Source organism: Myotis myotis, unplaced genomic scaffold, assembly GCF_014108235.1.
Source record: "Myotis myotis isolate mMyoMyo1 unplaced genomic scaffold, mMyoMyo1.p scaffold_m19_p_6, whole genome shotgun sequence".
NCBI classification, from domain to species: Eukaryota; Metazoa; Chordata; class Mammalia; order Chiroptera; family Vespertilionidae; genus Myotis; species Myotis myotis.
Genome location: NW_023416368.1, coordinates 64,498,646 through 64,521,305, shown reverse-complemented (window position 1 = coordinate 64,521,305; position 22,660 = coordinate 64,498,646). Strand labels below are relative to the sequence as shown.

General features: G+C 40.4%; 1 protein-coding gene across 7 annotated transcripts in view; it reads left to right on the top strand.

Annotated features, from left to right (window-relative positions):
• FNIP2 (folliculin interacting protein 2) overlaps positions 1–18,835 on the top strand; it is a 131,041-nt gene extending 112,206 nt beyond the window's left edge. For 3 of the 7 annotated variants that reach the window (XM_036315295.1, XM_036315293.1, XM_036315296.1), the window contains 4 exons: positions 8,763–8,963; positions 13,408–13,523; positions 13,958–14,058; positions 15,143–18,835. In XM_036315295.1, coding sequence (XP_036171188.1) covers positions 8,763–8,963; positions 13,408–13,523; positions 13,958–14,058; positions 15,143–15,144 — 420 coding nt within the window. In that variant the 3' untranslated portion in view covers positions 15,145–18,835. Of the gene's footprint in view, positions 1–6,756; positions 6,930–8,762; positions 8,964–13,407; positions 13,524–13,957; positions 14,059–15,142 lie in introns of those variants that run through there. The other 4 variants (XM_036315298.1, XM_036315294.1, XM_036315297.1 and 1 more) reach the window with 2 other exon arrangements.
• Positions 18,836–22,660: the final 3,825 nt, after the last annotated feature.

The window sequence follows — 22,660 nt, the reverse complement described above, 5'->3', positions numbered from 1 at the left end:
TATACGAGGTGGGAGGATTCCAGGAACACATCGGGATACAGATGGTATGCCTCCCTCTAAAACTATAAAAATAATGGATAAAATACTACCATCCCCACCCAGCCCCTTGTTATAAAACCTATATGCATGAGGGAAAAAAAAGGGGGAGAATCTTTTCTGTGCTAGAAACACATAGGAATCAAAGCCAGGACAGTAAGTTTGGGCTGATGCAACAGCTGCCTTCTGGCGTCTCATACTGGATACAGCTCCTAGGAATCAGGTCTGGAGTTTATAAGATCCACTCAGGATGGGAGATGTCATCACACACCTGGAATTGAGCCTTTTACCTAAAACCTGGAGCTTTAAAGAGGGGACTAGAGAACTCCAACCATAAACAGTGAAGCAGCAAAGGCACACATTGGAAAGGGGTGGGGAAAAATAAAGTCACCCATGGCAAATCAAACTCCAGGCCTGTGCTATGAGCGGGTTTGGGCTTCAGATTTATTTTACCCAAGTGACTGGGGAATCCCTGCCCAAGAAATAAACATCAAACCCCTGGGACTGGTAGAAGGAAGCACACTCACACTTACCAGCCACAGGCTATAAGACACATGGCTTCTTTTCCACTTCTCCACCTTATTGCAACTCTTAAGCCGTTAGTGACTGACACTGAACCTGTTTCCAAGAGACACATATAGCACATAAAACAAAACGAAGAACTCCCACCAAGATCAGCTCATGTTCAGAAATTACAAACCATGTCTGTGGACACCAGGATATACAGCCAGGAGAATTAACACGCCTAGAACAATCCGAAATAACGTTTAAGTAATTATGTTTAAAATGGTTACAGATTGAAAGGAGGAATTGGAACAGCTTTAATTTTAATTTTTTAAAATCTTCATTGCTGATAATATTACATATGTTCCCCTTTCTCCCCCATGGACCTCTTCTAGCCTGCCTCTGCACTGGAACAGTTTTTAAAAGGTCATATGATGTAGTAAACTATCATAGATTTGTAAAAGAACTAAAAAGAGCTTCTAAAATTGAAAAATGTGGTAATCAAAACTAAAACTCAAAGGTTAGAGAGCAGAGTAGATTAAATGCAGCTAGAGAGAATTAGAATTTGTGAAATGAAGGCCACATATCAAACCAACTCTTTAATTGTAGCTCTGAAACAAAAAAACAACAACAAAAAACACCCAAAAAACATGGAAAAGCAAGTAGGAGACATAGAGACTAGAATAAGGTGTTAAACTTGCCAGTATATTACTTCATATAGAATGATTAAGAAATTGACACTCAAATGATGGCCAAGAATCTTGTGTTATTATCCAGAATATTCCAGAGAAAAAGAAAAGGGGTAGGGAGGTACGTCCAACGATCTGAGACCTAAATCACCTGCTGGCTTTGTGTTTGCAAGAGGCTGTCCAGTGGCTCGACCCTAGCAGGTAAATGTGCATGCACTGTGACTAGTGGGCAGATTTCAGAGCTGGTTTTGTGAACGGAAGTCTGTCTGCACTCCTGTTGTCTGTAAGACACACGGGCTGGACATCTTTGAGGATTAACAAAGGGTCAGTTTAGAGTATGTTATTGGGCAGTGCCAGCTGTGTAAAGATGGGGACGTTTCTTAGCAAAGTCATTGTAGAGACTTTCAATCTTATCTTCTGAGGGATTTACACCATAATAAGGTTTTAGGATTTCAAAGTCGGGGCCTTGGCAGGCTCTTCCAGCTAAAAGTTGGAAACACTTGAATGAGTTCCTAGATTCTATTTCTGACACACCAAGATACTTCATAAGCGCATATGTGTTTTGTCCTTGGTGTTCCTATCTGTGGAGCAGGACTGTGTTCCTGGCCATCCCACAGGGAGAAGGCATGATGAAGTAATAAGTAGTTATAGGGAGCATGTATGTGGGAATGGTGTTTTCTCATCTTTAAGTTAAAAATAGGTAATTATGTGAAATGTTAGTCATTTAAATGTGGTACGCGGAAAATAAATATATTAATAATTGTGTGATGACTTAATAGAACTGTATTGAATCCAAAAGTAAAGAAATCTGAGTTGAGAATTGTTCAATGGAGCCAGCTTATATTAGATATTTAGCACATGCCTAGTAATTTGTTAGGCTTATTTCAGAGGCTAAAGAACAAAAATAAAATGGGATTTCTCTCCTTGGGTTACTTATGAAATTACCGAGTAGACAAACAGATGTGAGACCAAGAACAAGTTAAGACAGTGGGATTAAACACCAAAATGTAGATGTTTCAGAAGTTAAAGGAAGAGCAGAGGATGTGGGGGTGGGGGATGGGTGGAGATGGGACCCAAACTGGGTCCTGGAAGGATTAGACATTTCAAAAGTAGCAGGAAAGACATTCTGGGCACAGCCTGAGGTGAGAGGCAGGGGTCCTCCCTGCCCGGAGAAAGTATTTTCTTCTCGAGCCCTGGGAGGTAAATATGTAAAGGTGAAGGGGGCCCAGACTGGAGAGCTTTAGGTATGGATAAAGAGACACTTGAACTTAAGTGTTTGGGTGATATGTACTGGAGTAAGTTTTTGAGTTGGTGAGGGAAATGACAATGTGGTATTTTAAGAAGTTTGAAGGTTCAGTGGGCACAATTAATATAGAGAGGGAGTGGTATAAGAAAGCTCATCAAACATACCTAATAAGCATTAGGCACGTAGCTACCTGTTTCATACATATGTATCTCACAGAAGGCCTCTGTAAATTAAACCTCATGGAAACTGTGAATCACGTACTATCACATTATACAGATGTAGAAACCGAGGCCCAGATTGAGTTGCTAACATCCCACAGCTAGTAAGTGACAGCAGGCAAGCCCAGGCTGATCTGGCGTCAGAGCCTTTGCTGTTATCTTACTGCCTTTTGTTGAAATGTCAGAACCACAACTCTTCTGATCACCCAGGCATTACCTGTAGACCTGGCGTGTTCCTGGAAGTTTGAGGCAGGTGGGAGGCATGTGCACGGCAGCCAGAACAGTGTGTTTTGTGCCCTCAGATCTGATCCAAAACCTGGGCGTCGGAGTGTCGTAGGCACCAACACTCCCAGGACACAGACCCATAAAGCCTTAGTGCTTGCGAATTAGCCAGACTTGTTCTGTTAATTCCACAAGATATAATAAGCAAAAAGTACTTGAGAAACCTTTTAAGATCTATAACAGCATTTCATTTGTTCATTTATCTTGAGAAATCTGAACAGGAATGTAGTTTGGATAAATTAGATATTGACTAGGTAGAGCTAAATAAATGATTGTTTCTAACTCTCATCAAGTAGAGCAAGGCAGAAATAAGGGCATATTGTCGCTACTTGGTTCCTCTGGTGGAGACTGGCCGTCCACCCTAACGACCACCTGCAGTTCTTTTATTTTTGATATATTTTTATTGATTTCAGAGAGGGAGAGAGAGAACCATCAATGATGAGAGGGAATCATTGATCAGCTGCCTCCTGCACACTCCACACTGGGGATCGAGCCCGCAACCCTGGCATGTGCCCTGACCAGGAATCGAACCGTGACCTCTTGGTTCATAGGTCACCGCTCAACCACTGAGCCATGTTGCTGGGCCACCTGCAGCTCTTTATTGATCTCCAGTGTTCATTCGTCCTTCAGTCTCCATCAGAAGTTTCTGAGTTGCCTGATTACGTTTCTGGGGGAGGCATGGAAAACGCTGGCAGTGGTTTGTCTGGAAGAGGTGGCAAGAAGCATTAGGGACTGTTGAGGGTTGGTAGCTCTGGGGTGCTACCTGGGTTAGTGGGCTGTGGACACTTTGAAGTCTCAGATTGTGGAGGAAGTAGAAACATTCTGCAGACTCATTCTGATAAGAGAATTTAACAAACTCTGTGGGCAAGAAACGAACTTTAAAATTGATTCTCTTCAGGCTTGAGAGAAAAAGGGGAAATTAATATATGTGTCTATAAGGTTGGTTAAGCTTTCAACCAAACAAGCATTTTAAGTGGAAATGACTGTTTTTAATGTTAATATTTTCTTCAGATTTTCATTCAAAACTCAAATGTCAGAGGTTCTGTTTAATCTGAGACAGAAATGTTTGGGAAGAGAACTTTGGTGGGGAGGGGGGGGTGGTGTTTAATATTAGGAAGAGGATTCTTACTAAGTAATCTTGCTTGCCAAGCTGATATTTATATTGTGTCTCCTTTTACAGAAGAGCCATAGGAAGCCAGACTCCTTTGGTTCATGTGTCAGTGTTGGGATGCAGCCAAGTCTCACCTGCTATTTCTTTTTTTCTAGTCCCCTCGCCTAAGCTCAAAACCCTAAGAATAGCAGATGGTTGAGTCAGGCATTTCACAGAAGTTGGAATCATTTCATCTTACGTTTTATAGCATTTCTTTAAAGTACTGCTCCATGTATGTTATGGCTGAGAAATGTGTGTGTTTGTACCCTGATGTGCACGTGAATGTGATAAAATTGTGAACTTAAAAAATTGTCCTAGCCCTGGCCAGGTGGTTCAGTTGGTTGGAGTGTCATCCTATATACCAAAAGGTTGTGGGTTTGATTCTTGGTCAGGGCACATACCTTTGTTGCAGGTTGCAGTCGAGGCACGTATGGGAGGCAACTGATTGATGTTTCTCTCTCATATCAATGTTTCTCTCTCATATCAATGTTTCTCCCTCCCTCCCTCCTTCCCTCTACCTCCCTTTCCCTCTCCCTCTCCCTTCCTGCCTATCTCTCTAAAATAATCAATAAACATATCCTCAGGTGAGGATAAAAAAAATCCCTAACAGGTTTCATTATTAATTGCTTCTAAAATTAAGATAAGGCTAATAAGAAAAAGTATTATAAATATACTACATGTAATTCAGTATTTCCTTTATTTGTGGTTCTCTATAAGCCTTAAAAGTAGAGCCTTCCCTAACAGGAACTTTAGTCAACACTGGGGCATAGGGTGTGTGCGGGTGTGCGTTTCTGTGATAAATCCAACCAGGGTCTTCTGGGTCTTAGAGTTCTTTAAATTCTAAAACTGTGATTTCCAACCAGTGTGCCGCAAGAATTTTTAAAACATGCAATATCTTACTAGTCAAGGGCACAACCTCTTTTCCCTTAGATTGTCAAATTAAAAAATGATATCAGCTAACACAACATCCAGTGTGAATAAATCAAAATTATATCTATTTTTTTATCAGCTCGACAAAAAAATATATTTTTGGTGTGCTGCAGAATTTTAGTAATTAGTTTATGTGCATCATAAGATTAAAAAGGTTGAAAATCACTCTTCTAAAATCTCAGAGATTAACTAATAAGCTCTTTAATGAGGCTGTGTTTCCTTTGGAAAGATATATCTCAGAAACTTCCAGAATCACTGGAACTTAAGCTTTAACTCTGTGCACCAGTAGAAGTTTAGACCATATTACCTATGGGCAACTGGTCGCCCTGGTGCCCCTTAAATGTAACTAAAGTTGTTGCTGATGATATTTTTCTCTTTCTCCAGCATTCATTTATTTTTTCCTCGACTATATTTCCCTCCCATTTCCATCTGCCTTTAAAAATTGTTCTTTTTTCAGTAAATAAGTGGGTAGCTACTGGATGATATAGTTAGATGGAGGCAATTGGGTTGCCCTGTGGAAATATTCAGGGGATTGTGTGTTAGTTATTTAGTGGCCTAGGAAGGTGCAATTCTTTGAATATTTTTTTAAGTAATTTTCTAAAAACATTTAGCTGGTTCTTTTCTGTCCCTTGAGCCTGCATACATAAAATCAGCAGTACCTTGTGTTAGGGAATGGAGCATGCTCATCAATTCTGCCATTTGCTTGTGCTTAACTTGTTTCATATTACTTTAGTAACATTTTTCAAATACCAGATTTTATGCCAGGGGCTAAGATTACAGGGAACAAAGATTCAGCTCCTGGTTTTAAGGAATGGGCTCCCAAATTTCTGTCAGTTTATCCCAGGCCATGGACCCATTCATCTTTCTTCGTTCCCCAGTTTTCCACCTCAGATGCTGCCTCTTTGCTCCAGTGATTTAAAAACGACTCATGCTCATTTTTCACATTTGATTGTTTTTTACATTCTCTAGCCCATTTAGTTCCTCCTTTTAAAATAATTGAGCCAGTTCTCCGTCCCCTTTCGTTATCATGTGTGAATCCACAACCATCTGAAGTAACTCATGCTTGGAGAATCTCCCATCCATCACCTCCCAGGGAGCCTCATTGCTCCTATTCTGGCAGTTTATGGCTTAAAACAAAGCTCTTTGTGTTGTTGGTGGTGGTGGTACCATGTAAGTTACAGTCTATGTACTTTCCTTGGATTGACACTCAACTTTCCTTCCCTACTACTGTGGTGGGTAATCACTTAGGGAAATGATTTGAATTAGGAACTGGACCCAAATATCTACTGCAGATAATTAATCCATAAAAAAGCTAAACTCATAATATATATATATGTGTGTGTGTGTGTGTGTGTGTGTGTGTGTGTGTGTGTGTGTGTGGGCATATGGTCAGTAATGATTATATATACTCTCAGAATATAAGTCCCTTGAAGGAAAGGTTCATATTATAGATCTGTTCTGTGCTATACCCAGCACACAGTGAATTTCTGATAAATGCAAAGCATTAAAGAGGATTGAGCTCAAAATACAAATGTTTTTCATTTCTTTTTTTAAATCTTTATTGTTGAAAGTATTACATATGTACCCTGTTTTCCCCCATTAACCTCTTCTAGGCTGCCCCTGCCCCCTGCCCCAGGCCTTCACCACCCTATTATCTGTGTCCATGTTTAATTTCTTTATTTCCATTTTCTTTGTTCATAGAGACCAGGTACATCAATGACAAGTCATTGTCATCTTGCTGTGAATTAATGACACATTGATTGAGCAAGAAGTTCCAGGAATTTGTAAAGGGAAGTCACTGAGGCTTTCTGTTTTGGAGAATGTGTATATGTATGTGTCAGAAGAGTAGGGGTGAGGGGCCACAAAACCCTTAGGTAAGAGTGGGAATACAGGGTCATGTGTGAGAAAACTTTTCCACTGTTTGATTAACAAGTCTAGAAAATGAGAACCATTTTTAGGAAACTGGGATTCATTAATTCAGGAATCTGCTTTGTCAAATTCTTCATTTCTCATGTTTGAGATTATTTGAACATACACTTACTAGTAAATAAATGTTGGACCATTAAACTTTGCCTGATTTGTTACTATTTCAATAAGAAAATATTCTAATCCCTGAAAGTTTCCCTCATGAACATAGTATAGGAAAGGGTGTTGGCCCCACAAAGTTTCCATTCAACCCACCAGTCACTTCTCCCGTCTGTGAGAAAGAACACAAAGCTGGATAGACTTCCCTTCCAATGAAAAAGCCCACAACGAGGGAGCCAAATCACCTGCTAAAATTGCAGTGTGACGGCATACACCTTGGGTTCCTGTTTGTAGTCTTTTCACTACTAGTGTTAGATCTTAAAACTCTCAGGTAATCATGATCTGAGGCAGGGCTGTGTATCTGTTTGGGTTCTTTGTTGTGAGTAGCAGAAACCAACTGTCATTAACGTAGGCAAAAGGAACTGTATTGGGAGGATATTAAAGATTCATAGAATTGATAAGAAGGCCAAAGAACTAATCTTAGAATAGACAGAAAACAAGGCAACTGTGAAAGTCCAGGAACCAAGGACTAGGAAAGTGGTGGTGCCAACCATTCTTGTCCTCCTGACCACAGGGAAATCATGGGGAAGGAGCATCTAATTGGCCTAGCTTGGGTCATGCTAGCACACCCTGCTGGAGGAAGGGTGGGGCCTCCAGGTCTTATCTAAGAAAGTCATTCTCCGAAAGGAAATAAGGTTGCACTTACTGGGAGGAAGATATGCTAAAGTAGCCAAAAGCAACAGATGCCCACCGGGTAGTAGAAGGGATTGAGTGACAGAAGGAGGCAGTACCAGTTTTCCTTTGGTAAATGTTAGAAGCATGTGCTCATGTCCATTGCCCAGAAGGTGTGTCTGTGTCTGTCCCGTATACTCTCTCTCTTAATTTGGGCCTAGGAGGACAGTCCTGTTATAATGATTTGCACACATGTGGGATACTAAATATGAATATAAAAGGTGTTGGTGTTGAAGCAGTTTTATACTTTCATCAATTTTGAGAAATTGATTTTTTGGTAAGGCCCTCTTCCTTGACTAATTCAGTGTTTACCATTTGCCCTGTGGCACAGTTTACTAAGTTAACCCGCTCTATCCCTAAATCTCGGTTATTGAGGATTTTGTATTTTAAGTATGTTCTTCAGAAGCCATATTTTTTCCTTTTGGGCTCTCCAGATAAATAAATTCACACCCCAGTCTGCTTTCAGTTGGTTTTTGGAGTTGATTTATGCACTTACTAAGTAAGCATTGCTTAGTGATTAAAACTATAAGGGAATATTAATTTACTCTGCCACACCTTCTTATTGGAGATATGGCAATAGAATCCTACACCTTATTCTAATATCTTATTTTCCATCTCAAGAGGAGAGTGCAGCCTTTCAAAAAGAAATGAATTTTAATATCCTGAATGTAGGGAGGGCACGTATCTTTTCCTTATGTATGAACATTTAATAACATTTATAGTGTACCTCCTGGGTATAAGAAAGAAACGATTAAATGCAGCTTTTATAAAATTAATTTTTAAATGATGATTTAATGATGACACTCTTATTTTAGTCCCTGTAAATCTCTAAATTTCTGTAGCTCTTACCATCAGCTTCTGAACTGAGTCTAATCCTGGACAGAAACCCTGAACATTCCGAGGTCATTTGGAGTGTTGCAAAAACCTGACCCGCTGTGCTTCTCTTCCAGCATCCAGTGCTTGATGAGCCCATAGCTGAAGCCGTCTGTATTATCGCAGACACGGACAAGTGGAGTGTGCAGGTGGCCACCAGTCAGAGGAAAGTGATGGACAGCACGAAACTAGGCCAGGATGTCCTGGTCTCTAGTCAGGTGTCCAGTTTACTTCAATCCATTTTACAGCTTTACAAGCTTCACCTCCCTGCTGATTTTGTAAGTATTTGTTCTCGCATCACCAAAGAAATATAGTTTAAAGACACTTTTTTTTTCTTTGCAATAATGGTTTTAATCTACTATTGATGATAAGTTTAAAAACACTTTTAATGATACTTTTTAAAATAATAAATTCATATGTATCCTTTTGGGTACAATTAGACGATAGTCTAAGTAAATATAGAACATTCAACATAAAACCAGCAAATGATAGATTTTAGAAACAGTAGCCCTTCCATGAAACAACGTAGAGTGACAAATCTTTTTCAACAGGTACAGTTAAACCTCGGTTCTCGAACATCTCCCATCTTGAACATTTCGGTTTTTGACGAGGTTGTTCATGGAAAAAAATGTCTCAGTCTTTGAACAAAAGTTTAGTTCTGGACCTGACAGCCCTTTCAGCTTAACAAAAAGCATCTCTTAGGCCACAAATAAAGGAGGGAATGCCAGTCAATTTACCTCTAAATCTCGGAAATTGTGCAGTGAATATTTTTGTGGGTTTTTTGTTGTTGTTGTTATTGTTGTTTTGCCTTTGTTGCTGGCAAAGTGGATGATTAGCACAATTTCAAAAGATAAAGAGGCCCTATCAACAATTAAAAATGTGTATTAAAAAAAATAAAGAGGCCATCAGGAGTGCTTAGGGCAGTGATGGCGAACCTATGACACGCGTGTCAGAGGTGACACGTGAACTCATTTTTTTGGTTGATTTTTCTTTGGTAAATGGCATTTAAATATATAAAATATCAAAAATATAAGTCTTTGTTTTACTATGGTTGAAAATATCAAAAAATTTCTATATGTGACATGGCATCAGAGTTAAGTTAGGGTTTTTCAAAATGCTAGCACGCCAAGCTCAAAAGGTTCGCCATCACTGGCTTAGGGTGTGAAAGAAACAGTGATCACAGGCAATTAAAGAGGTAGAAAAACTTGTTGATTGGATAAAGGAAAAGCAATTAGCTGGTGACTGCATTTCATTGATATGTGAAAAAGTGAAGATGCTGTATGTTGACCTCCTAAAAGATACTGCTGGAATGAGTCCTGAAAGATTCATTTAAGGCGAGTAGGTGGTTTGATAACTTTAAGAAAAGAAGTGCTTGTTTATAGGTAAAATAGTACATTAGACATGTACTATATATAAGAAAGGTTAAAACAGGCAATGATTTGGGCATCTGGAACGAATTCATTCGATCTATAATATTTCTAATGGGGGGAAAAATTACTCGGTTTTTGAACAAATCACTTCTTGAACAGCCGTCCGGAATGAATTAAGTTAGAGAACCGAGGTTCCACTGTATATAGTAAAGTAAGTTAGATGTGGGGGGAGGGACAAGCATAAAGGGAAATTTAAAATCCTCCTTTGGAGAACGAATTGTTTTTCCTTTTATTAGATTCATATCAAGCACGCTGATTCCTGAAGGAATTGTAGTTTGTTTTCAGGGACCACCCTCACAAGTCGTTAGCAGATAAAATAGAATATAGCTCGTGTAAACACTTGAAATTCCGAAGTGCCATACCCATAGAAGATGGTATCAGTTATTCCTTTTCAAATGGGATTTTAAAATCACTTTCATGACGTTATATTAAATTCAAACAACAAATGAGCCATCAACTCCTAGAAAATGATCGACAGCTCTTCCTGAGTTATTGGAATTAATATACAAGGCAAATTCTCTTCAAGGTGTGTGTGTATGTAGAGAGAGATTGAGAGAAAATATATTTAGAGGGGAAGGGAGAAAAGTGGGAGTGAGGCTTGAGGGCATCACTAGGAGAAACTTGGGGACATGGGCTTAGATATAAGTTACGCTCACCTTCTTTGCTCCTTCCTCCCTCTGCAGGCTTTTGCTCTCTAAAGAATAACCCCAAACCAGAACATTTGTTATCTCCCTTCTGGCCTCCACAAAAGATACAGAGATATTTAACAACAAAGTTGGAAGCTGAATATTAATTACCTGCGCTAATTGCTAATGGAGGGTAATTTTCCTGGGTTCTTATGGCTGAATCTACAGTGGTACCACATGTCTCAGAAATAGTCAGGATTTTTATGGCCTTGAAGAAGGTGCTTTGAAATAACCCTCTGTTATTTCAATATAACCCACTGTCTAAGTAGACAGTGTGGCATAACAGTGACTGGGTTCAAGTCTAGGCTTTGCCATCAATCAGTTGTGTGATGGTGGACAAGTGTCTCTGAACCTCAGCTTTCTCATTTGTAACAAGCATGTTAAGAGAATCCTCTGAAAATTAGGGCTGAGGTACTTACTGCTTTTTCAGCGGCCAAAGCAGAGGTTAAACAGCCAGTATACAGTAGTGGCCACTGCCTGGGCTTGAGAGTCCAATAGCCTGAAGTCAAACACAGGCTCAGCTGCTTCTTGTGTGACTTCTCAATTCCCTTATCTGTAAAGCTGGGGATATAATAGAACCTAACTCATATGGTTAGAAAAGAAAATTAGATGATTCACGTAAAGCACTTGGGATGGTATTAGATGCTCTAAGCACTCAGAGGCAGCTACTGTCCATGTGATTATTAATAACCACTTTCATAAAACAGAGTTACTGGTTGTAAAGACCAACACCACCTTTTCACTAAAATCTTTATTTGGGCTTTAAACTGAAGTTTGTTCTTGCAGATCACCTGTCCCTGGGGTAATCGTGTGAGGAACTCTCAGGTTCCTATCATCTAACTTTTGTTCTATATTTAGAGTCGGTTTTTCTTTCTAGTAGCAAGTTGCATCAGACTGATTTTGAGGCTGAAATCCCTTTTTCTGTAAGGGAAGGAAGATATGTTAGATTTTATAGTTTCTTACTGTTTTAAGTATTTACCAACTTTCATATTTTATTCTCTAATACGTAGCTCTTGTTACTTTTGACATCTTCATTTTCCAACCAATAAATTACTGTAGCTGACTTTTTTCTTCATTTGGACCAAAATATGTTTAACCACTTAATAATATGCATGGCTTACTTAGCCTGACAAAACCAAGATCAGAAGAAATTTCATCTGCAGTTTAAAATTCACCTTAAAAATCATTTCAATGAAACATGATTAAATGCCTATTAGAGCCATCAGTATAAAAGGGAAAGTAGCTATTTAAATTTTCAGAAATTAAAAATTAAAAAAACCCATCTCAGGATTAAGAGACCTGAAAGGAGAAGGAAAAATGGAAAAACTTCTATTTAATAATCAAGCCTTTTAAAAAAAATTCTAAATATTTTGATTTCAAAAATAGTATACATTCCATATAGACCAATGTTTTCTTTATTTTGACATCACAGCATATAATTTTCATGGAGACTATGAATACACTGCAGATTAACTATTCTAAAACACAAAGGATTCATGTAATGTGAATATTTTTTAATATTTTATAATATTCTTATTAAAATTTTTATATTTACTCCATAAGGAACTAAAACTTAACAGAAGGGAGATGCTTTCACCACTAAACTTCGTTTATTTGGGGGACCATGTTCATTGGTGAAGTCCTCCTTGCTTTGATTATTATTCTTAGTCACTTACCAGTTGTGTTTCATCCACCCAACACAAGGCATTTAAGATTTGAAGCCAATGGAAAACTGAAAAGATTACATCTCTAATGGATACTTTTTCCATGTCACTGATCAGGCCAGATGGTCAAGATCAACATTCTCAAATGCATCTGTTAATCTTTTTTACCTTGAAAATAGCAGGCGTAATGGTCTAGAAGAAAATTATGTGTGATAGAATTACCCTTGCCAAAGCCATCAGGTGTCTTACTGAAGATGCTTGGAGAGCTCTTCCTGCCAAATGCAAAAGCATTTGCCTCTGGTGAAAGACACAGATGGTTGCTATTCTCTAAAAAATGAAGTTGGACACAATTCCAAGGGTAGTGATGTCCTGAAAATAATTGCCCTTTCTTTATTGTTTTTAAAGACCTAGTTAAAATAGACTCCAGAGCCAAAAAAAAAAAAAAAAACCTTCAAAATATACTTCTGAGAATGTATTGTGCCCAAATAATCTGATATGTAGGGAAATACTACAACAACAGAGATGTCCTTTACAATGTTTAGAACAAAAATGCAAATTGCTATGTGGTAAGTAAATAATGGTAAATGGACAATCTTAAAAAACATGTAGCCATAAAATTACATTGATAAAGAATTTTTACTAACAGGGAAAGGATTATTACAAAGTTTTTTTAGAAGCACTTATAGAATGATTTCAACAAATGCTTTTTAGAAAAGACTAGAAGATAATATATGAAAATCTTATTAGTCATCGGAAGAAATAAACTTTGTTTTACAAAACCTGCTGGTGATAGGGTTTGAGATGGCTTGTAACTTTTTAAGGGTATTTGAAAGAGATTAGATTATAGTTATAGACTTAAGAATGAATCAGGAGAACCCTAGCTCTGAATGCTGGCAGAGGTTTCCATTCTAGCCCTCATTGTGAATGTTATTGGCTTCACAGTGCATCATGCATCTTGAAGATCGACTACAGGAGTTGTACCTGAAAAGTAAGATGCTATCTGAATATCTTCGTGGACACACACGAGTCCATGTGAAAGAATTAGGTGTCGTACTGGGGTGAGTTCGGTGAAGTGTCACCCTTTCTTCTCCCTGTAATGGGGTTGTCCCTAGCACTGTACCCACAGACCCATTCAGCCTGTGCCACCTTGAAGGGTTTGGGGACCATCAGGCATGTGCCTCTGCTGCTCTCCAATTAACAGCATGTTCCTTGTTTCTGATAGTGGAAATAAGCGCAGAACTTTAAGCTGGTGGTACTTTATGTTAATCTTCTCCCTGGGTTATTTTATGTGTGAACGTGAAAAATTACACTCCACTCTGTTTGCCCATCTGTAGTCATTTCAGTAAGATGTCCAAGTCACAAGCTGTGCGATGCAGCCATGTTGGGAGGCAGGGGCCTGCCTGTCTGTTCATGGGGGCAGGCTGTACCTTCCTCCCTGGAATGGTAAGCCCACCAGGAGAGGAGACTTGCTTATGTTACTCATGTTGTACAGCATCTTCCTGAGGGTCTCTGCCGTGACTTCTCTAAAGAAGAAGTGGGGACTTGTCCTTACCTACCATGATGGTTCCCCTAATTTGGGCAAGAAAATATTGTGTATGTATTGTCGACCTTGAAATTTTCTTTTAAGCCTGCTAATCAAAGTATCAAGACTCAGGCCTTTACTGTGTTTTTGTGTTTGGCTCTTAGAACTTCATGTTATACATTTTTCTTACCTCATTTTAAAAATATTTCCCCCTTTGGAGGCATTTGCTTTTGCAGTTAACTTACAGAGTATCTCTTGCTTGTGTTTGTTTGTTTGTTTGTTTGTTTGTTTTTCTTAGTTCTGATTTAGATCTCTTAGTTCTGTTTCTTAATTCTGATTTAGATGATTAGTGGGAATCATCCCCAGCCTCTCTAGCCCCTTCCCCACTGTCAGGGCCACAGCGCTCCCTGCGGCAGACCTGGAAGTAGACCTGCAGGGAGCATTACTGGAAAAGGCATAGGAAAAACTCCATGAGGTCATTGGAATTTCATTTTTAATTTTTTGTGGAATTCAATGGAAAGATTAGGACATATTTCACGGACTGAAGCAGTCCTCCTTTTTCTCAGGACATTTGTCAGCATTTAGCCTGGTCCATGCTACATCCGCCTCTGCTTTAAGAGAGGCCGCCAAAGCCAGGTCCATCTGATGCCATGTCTCTTGACTCAGCATCTGTTAGTGTTGCTTTCTCTCAGAATGTTGCTTAATGTTATCTAACTTGTATAACCTGTTGAACAAAGCCCAAGGTTTTTGAAGAAATTGCCACCTTCATCATTTTCCTAAGACTAGTTGTAACTTAGGAGCAGAGTCTGTGTGCATTAGGGATGAATGAGGAGACAGTGGAGGAAACATTAAAGTATAACAATGAGGCTGTACAGGGAACCCAGGAAAGTTATGGGCGTGGACTCGGTGGCCCCTGCTGTGGAAGAACAGTTTTATGTCCACACGTGTGCCCAGCACACCTCCTGGCCTTTGTCCTCTGGTCATTGTCCACTAGGAAGTCATAATTAAAAGAACAGGTTTATCATCTTGCTCTCCCTCTTACTTTTTCTTTTGTTTTAAGCAATGATCTAGCAAACTTGGTCCCTAGCAATAATACTGAACTGCAGAATCGTGTTACTTTAAATTAATAATCTTCTCCTTTTATTCAATATTCAGGATTGAATCGAATGACCTGCCTCTGTTGACTGCTGTCGCCAGTACTCATTCCCCGTACGTGGCTCAGATCCTCTTATAAGCTTAAGCTCAGGACCATTCTTCCTTGGCAGGAAAAACACACACATTCTCATGTGGAGGAGAAGAGAATAAGCTCTCCATGACGTCCAAAGCATAAGAAGAGCAAACAGAAACAGTCATTCCACCGCTTTGTCTTGTTTTATCTTGTTGCTTTCAAGTGGATGCTTTATTGGAACTTAGGTTTACTTGACATAATGGCATGTGTGTTTCCCATGAACACTGTAGGTCTTTGTTACCCAGGAGTCAACAGAGAGAGTGACCTTTCTGGAAGGAGGAAGCATATGCACTACACTACACACTAAGCTGTTGGTACTGCTCGCCTTGTGTGTTCGGGACAAACGACAAGGGACTTTGGAGCAGGAGGTAAACAATGTGCAGACCATTCCAGCAGGAAAATGCTTCAGAGCTGACGCATGAGCTCTCCACGCTGGAGAAAGCATATTCCACTATCCTAAGAAGACATCAGGAAAGGACTTCAGATTCCAACTTGGAGTTTGCTTTTTACAAAAGGTGAAGTAAAGAAAGCCACATGGGCCCTTGTCAGCTCTGGTGGCTGTGGGAGCGACAGTCTGACCTAAAACAGGGAAGAATATTGACTGTTGGGAAGAGAGTGCTATAGGGACCCGCTCTTTTCACATCTTCTTGGAGTTTTCCTTGTCTCAGATACAGCCACAGGTAGGTTAGAGGTGGATTGTTGGTGCAATAAACCCAAGAATCAATGTAGCATCTTAATCCCATCAGGATGGAGTTTGTAGCAGCAAAGTACACAGCCTGATACCGTGTGTTTAACCTTATACTTCAGAGCTTTCAGCAGCCTTTTTAAGAGAGGCCATTTACCAAAGTTATTTCTATAAGCTCAAGAGTATTCCTTTTGCTAAATTCTTCTAGCCAAAGCCACTTTCTTCCTGTAATAGCTAATACAAATGACTATTTATACTCTACAAGGCACAGCTGTCCTGGTGGGAAATGAAACCTGCAACAGTTCAGGATGACTAATGAAAGCAATTAGTTTGAACATTTATAAACAATTCATACATGGTCTACATTTTTACATTATCATCTCTGTGCCTTCTAATTCCTACATACTTTTCAAAACACTGTTCCAGAAAGTAACTCCCCCATAGTATCGAACCTGCCAAAATGAGGAATTGTTTATTTGCTAGCATAGTTGACTTTAAAAAAATAAAAAACACGAAACATGTAATTTTCTGTTACTACAAAATAAATTTTTCTTAGTTTACTGACCATGAACTATGACCCTGTCAGACGATGTACTGACATCCAAGATAAAGAAAACGACTTAAAAAATTGATCATTAAATGACAAGAGCTGATCTAGTAAAACAGAACATTGTTAGCTAATTATAACCAGGCTCCAATTTCCTTTCACTCTTTTATAAGAAAATGAAGTAACTTCCCGACTAGGGGTTAGAATGACTTCAGATTTTCTATTTGATAAAATCCTATCTTAAACACCAAGTTACATAAGCGTGTCTCTTCTTTTACAAATGCAAGTGAATTACTTGTTTGAAAGAGCACCTAATGGGAAAAAATGGGTGTATTACTTCTTAGGAATGAGTCAGATTTGCTGCCTTCCGCTCTTTTTTTTTTATGATGTGAAATGTAGATGGGTGCATTAAAGCTCTTAAGATCTTTAATTTTTATTTTATGTCTTTCTTTCATAAAATTGAAATTTTCCATCCTTTGTAGATTTTTCTGTTTTCTTTTGCCTAACATCTGAGTTTGTATTTTAAATTCTCTGGTTCCATGACCTCATTGCTTGTTGTGATGTTACACAGAGAGAATGAGCCTTACCTGTGGCTCAGCTCACTCGTCACTTGCTTTTCATTACATGTAAATGAATGGTCAGGCTGGTGTTACATCATTTCCATCTGCACCAGTTTAAAGCATTCCCTCATCTCTTGTTCCCTGTTCCTTGTTTACACGTTTGGGCACTTTCCCTCATTCACCGCCTTCCAGGGTTTCATAGAATATAACTAAATCCAAAATCAATTCCATTCTTATGTGGCATGTTGAAAATTAGACCCATATAGGGGGAAATTGAGACTTAAAAGGCTGATTCTAAACTTCATACATAAAAGATTGAGCCCAGCCCCCTCAAAACCTGAAAAGATTTCATTTGCCTTTTAATCTACTTTTCCAAAACTCTTGGAAACGTCTGTTGGAAAACCACAGGTGGGTCACACGTGGGGATGGTTTCAGTGATGCTCAGGGTTCCGGTCAGAACCTAATCCTCACACCTATTGCCTGGAGAAACAGACTGAGAATGTTGCTGCTCTTTTAGAACCCTCCTTTAAATAGCATTCAAGTTTTGTCTGTCTTAAATTCAACCTCTTCCCAAAAGTAGAAAAGAAAAAGAATCTCATGGGCTTGTGTTGAGATACACCCACTCACACACCATACACCACCCAGTGACTTCATTCTGTCTTAGCTGCAGAAGCAAAAAAGGGATTCCACCCTCTCTCATGCCCACCTCAAAAAACAAAATTTTTTAAAAAATTTTTTGAAAAAACTACCTCAGTTGACAGGATTCCACCTTTAGGGTTTCTTCAACTTTTAAGTCTTACCTGTTGAGTGTAGCTTTTGTAGAATCTTGCTTCTTTAAGCAAGCTAGTGAGGCATGACAGAGCAGAGTGTATACGTGTTCCTGTGATGGCCCTCTTTCTAGCATGTCGCAGTTTTATTTTTAATAGATTGATACGTGATACAAATGTAAAGATAATTGTGTATGTTTAAACATGACAATGAAAATTTAAAATGTAGCTTCCATACTTGTGCATAACTCCAAAGTATTTTATTTTTATCAGTGTTAAATAGCTTTTTGTACAGGCTTCGATCCATTTTTCTGAAGTGTGCTGTTTTTTAATGAAAGTAACTATAATCTTTTCACATCCCATGGAACTGCCGTTTACACATCACAACTTTTTAAACTTACCATATTTTTCAAAATTAACTTTTTTGGAGGGAGGGAAATTCCTGCTTGCTAAATGATACTAAACTGTTGTTTGGGGCTCTTATCATTAGGTCCTGAGATTTTATAAAAATTTAGTCTGTAGCTTTTCAGGTTCTTCACTAGAGTTGGTTGTACATAAAAATAAAGAATATAAAGTGACCCCCCCCCAAATTCTTTTAAATGTCTGGATTTTTCCAGTCTTATGTACTTTTGGAACTATTTTGTTCATGCATACTTTCACCATTAAATTGAGTCTTTAGCTTCTCTAGGTAAATGTGAACCATTTGTTTTGTACTGTGCTTTGTGGGAGGGGATATTTTGTTATAATACTTGCCTAAATCAAGCAGTCCCCTCTGAATGTTAATTTTTAAATGTCAAAATTTGGTGAACTATATATCTTGGAAGCAAAATTGCAATATGCTTACATTTAAGTGATGTTTAAACAAGGAGAAAATTCTGGGATTTGTTACCATTGAAGCTTCATGAAGACAAATTGATAGGACCTTATATTTTTGATCAGTTAAATAGCTATCAATGTCATTGTATGGAAATTTTTTTCTTAAAACGTGTCCATGTATTATTTTGATCCATTTTTTTTTTTTTGTGGCATTTGGTGCAATAAACCTTTTGAATTTATCTGAACATTTGTTTGTTATATTGAATCTTAGGACTTAAGAATCTAGAGGTCTCATATCCATGAACTCATGTGTGGAAACAAGTTCATTGTCAGTGATTTTCAACGGGGGTGTTGGAAATGTAGGGCCATTTTTGCTCAGCATAATGAAGGGTGACGGGGGATGGGGGCTGAGGATGAAAGGAGAAATGTCTTGTGATGTGTGGGACACCCCATGGAATGAATAATTGTCCCATCTCTGGAGTGACTGAAATGTCATGCTGGGCATTCATGGGGGTAAAAAAAACCAACCTGTTTATAGTGATCTAAGCTGAGAATTTAATTCTGCTTTTCATAAAAGCACAGTGTATTTTTCAGATGATTTTCATGTATGCTGAATTTTCCAGGAATGTCACTGATGTATAAATTGAGAAGATTTGTGCCGGGAGCCGGTCCATGCTTGCTGTTTCAAGGGACCTGGCATATATGGCATACTGTTCTTAATATGTTTGCTCACCTTCTTGGCACTATGTGTTTTAACCAAGGTCTCTGAGAAAGGTTGTTTCCCCAGGTAGGGATTTTCCCCTGAAGTTAGGGAGGGAATAAAACCTCTTAACTAGTGCCAGGTGGGTAATTAATCACTTTAACTACGAACAATCATGCTTAAGCTACATAATCTTTACTCCCTGGAATGGAGATAAGAAACGCCCTAACCTTTGTAATAGAGATTGGTAGGATTGAATCAACTGGTATAAATACAGATGTAGTAAGACAGCAAGACACAGAACTTAGAATATGGAACCAAGAGAGACAGAACCTAGGCACAGAACCTACACAGAACGTTCTCTAGAGACAGAAGAACTTCGCTGGAGAGAACATGGCAAAAGATCCTGGACTGAACCTGACTACAGAAATTGGCAAGAGAACCTGACTAGAACCTGGTAACTGAACCTGGCTGGAGAACCTAGCAAGACAACATGGACACAGGACCTGGCTGGAGATCCTAAGCAGAACCTCTCTGGAGATCCAGACCAGAACTTGGCTGGAGATCCTGGCTGGAGATCCTGGCTAGGCTGCTGATCAACTGAACACTGTCTCCGTGTCCTTCCTTCTTCGCCGACTCCATCCACACCTTTGGGGACCCCTGGACCTGCTGGGGGTGGACCCCGGCAGATTTGACCTTGTAAGGTTCCGAATTTTAACAAGAATTGACATAATTTGGAAAACATAACCAAAAACTACAGTACTCCTGGAATTTGAGTCATCGATACAGCATATTTGTATCAGTCTTCATTTATAGCTGTTGCATTCATGGAGACTATATACAGATGTAAGCATCTACCCATTTCATTATATTTTCTATTCTAATCTAGTTCCCCAATGTCTATATTTTAAATATCCTATCTAATAAAAGAGAAACATGGTAATTGGCGTACGACCGCTACCCTTCCCATTGGCTAATCAGGGTGATATGCAAATTAACTGCCAGCCAAGATGGCGGCCGGCAGCCAGGCAGCTTAAAACGAACATGAGGCTTGCTTGCTTCAGTGACGGAGGACTCCAACGTTCCCCGCCTGCCGCTGCTGGCCTCTGAGCTGCAACTCTAAGCAACTATGTTACAAATATAGAAGCCAAACAAACCCCAGAAACCTGCTTTAGTTGCCGGGCTTCAGCCAGCAGAATCGCAACATTGTTTCAAATACAGAAGGTAAACAAAGGCCAGAAACCTGCTTTCAGCAGCGGAGGCCTAAGAGCTGGAGCCTCAGAGCTAAAGCTGGCCCAGAATTTAAAAAAGGAAAGAAAAAAAGGAGCGGTTGGGAGCTTCAGTCACCCGCCAGCCTGAAAACAGCCCTCAGCCCCTCACCCAGACTGGCCAGGCACCCCAGTGGGGACCCCCACCCTGAAGGGTGTGTGACCAGCTGCAAACAGCCATCATCCCCTCATCCAGGCTGGCCAGGCACCCCAGTGGGGACCCCCACCCTGATCCAGGACACCCTTCAGGGCAAACCAGCCGGCCCCCACCTGTGCACCAGGCTTCTATCCTATATAGTAAAAGGGTAATATGCCTCCCAGCACCAGGATCAGCGTGGCAGGGGGCAGCGCCCAAACCCCCTGATTGCCCTGCGGCTCTGTGTGTGACAGGGGCTGGGCCACAACCTCCCTATCCACCCTGCCCTGTTCGTGACAGGGGAAGGCGCCCCAACCCCCTGACCAGCCCTGCTCTGTGCCTGATAGGGGGGAGCTCCCCAACCCCCTGATTGCCCTGCGGCTCTGTGTGTGACAGGCTGCGGTGCCCCAACCCCCTGATCGGCCCTGCTTTGTGCGTGACGGTACGGAGCCCCAACCCCCCTGATGGGCCCTGCTCTGTGAGTGACAGGGGGAAGTGCCCCAACCCCGATTGGCCCTGCTCTGTGCGTGACGGGGTGGCGCCGCAACCTCCCCGTCGACCCTGCCTTGAGTGTGACAGGGGACGGTGCCCCAACCCCCAATCGGCCCTACCCTGAGCGTGACTGAGGGTGGCATCACAACCTCCCGATCGCCCTGCTCTGTGCATGACAGGGGGCGGCACCCCAACTCCCCAATCGGCCCTGCTCTGAGCCCGACCAGGGGCTGCACTTAGGGATTGGGCCTGCCCTCTGCCACCCGGGAGCAGGCCTAAGCCAGCAGGTCGTTATCTCCCAAGGGGTCCCAGACTGCGAGAGGGCACAGGCCGGGTTGAGGGACCCCCCATTCCCCCCGAGTGCACAAATTTTTGTGCACCGGGCCTCTAGTCTATATAATAAAAGCCTTCGCAACCGTTAGGGCAGAACTACCAGAACGACCGGTTGCTACGATGCACAATGACCACCAGGGGCAGACGCTCAATGCAGAAGCTGCCCCCTGATGGTCAGTGCGCTCCCACAGGGGGAGCACCACTCAGCCAGAAGCTGGGCTCACGGCTGGCAAGCGCAGTGGCAGTGGCGGGAGCCTCTCATGCCTCTGCTGCAGGTGGGTGGTAAGGAGCGAGGGGTCCTGGACTGTGAGAACCCAGGACTGCTAGAGGGATGTCTGACTGCTGGCTTAGACCCGATCCCCGGAGGAATTGGGCCTAAACCGGCAGGTAGACATCTCTCAAAAGGTCCTGGACTGCAAGAGGGCACAGGCTGGGCTGAGGGATCCTTCCGCTCCTACCCCCCACCTCAGTGCAAGAATTTTGTGCACCAGGCCTCTAATATTAATATAAATTACTTTTTAAGTAGTAAGTGTAGTGCATTGTATTGATCTGTTATAAATTACATGTATAAGAAGGTTGCATTATTTATGAATTTTAGGAAAGTAAAAGACAAAATATTTACTATGAAAGGGATGAGATTATTGCTACTCATGGTCTCAGGAAAAAATATGCTGTTAATTATTACTTTGTAGCAACATAATACTGTACCAAATTATGTTGTTTTAAGACTATAGAGAGAAGTAACATTAGGTATTTCAAAATCCTTTTTGTATTACATACATATTTCAAATGTTTTCTGTATTCCCTCAAGCATCTTTAAAATCCATGCTGTTGATAAAGAACTAAAACACACACATCCACACCACATCGCTGTTTGGTTCCCTGGTGTCTTGTTTGTTCTGTCAGATCCTTTGTATGTGTTACTTCATTTAATCCCCACACCTGGATGCAATGGGAACTGTGACAGTTAATTTTATGTGTCAGCTTGGTGAAACCATAGTACCCAGATATTGTGGATGTTACTGTAAAGGAATTTTTAGGTGCAATTAACATTTAAAGGAGTATTCTTTGAGTAAAGCAGATTGCCCTTCCTAATGTAGGTGGGTCTCATCCAATCAGTTGAAGGACTTAAGAGAAAAAA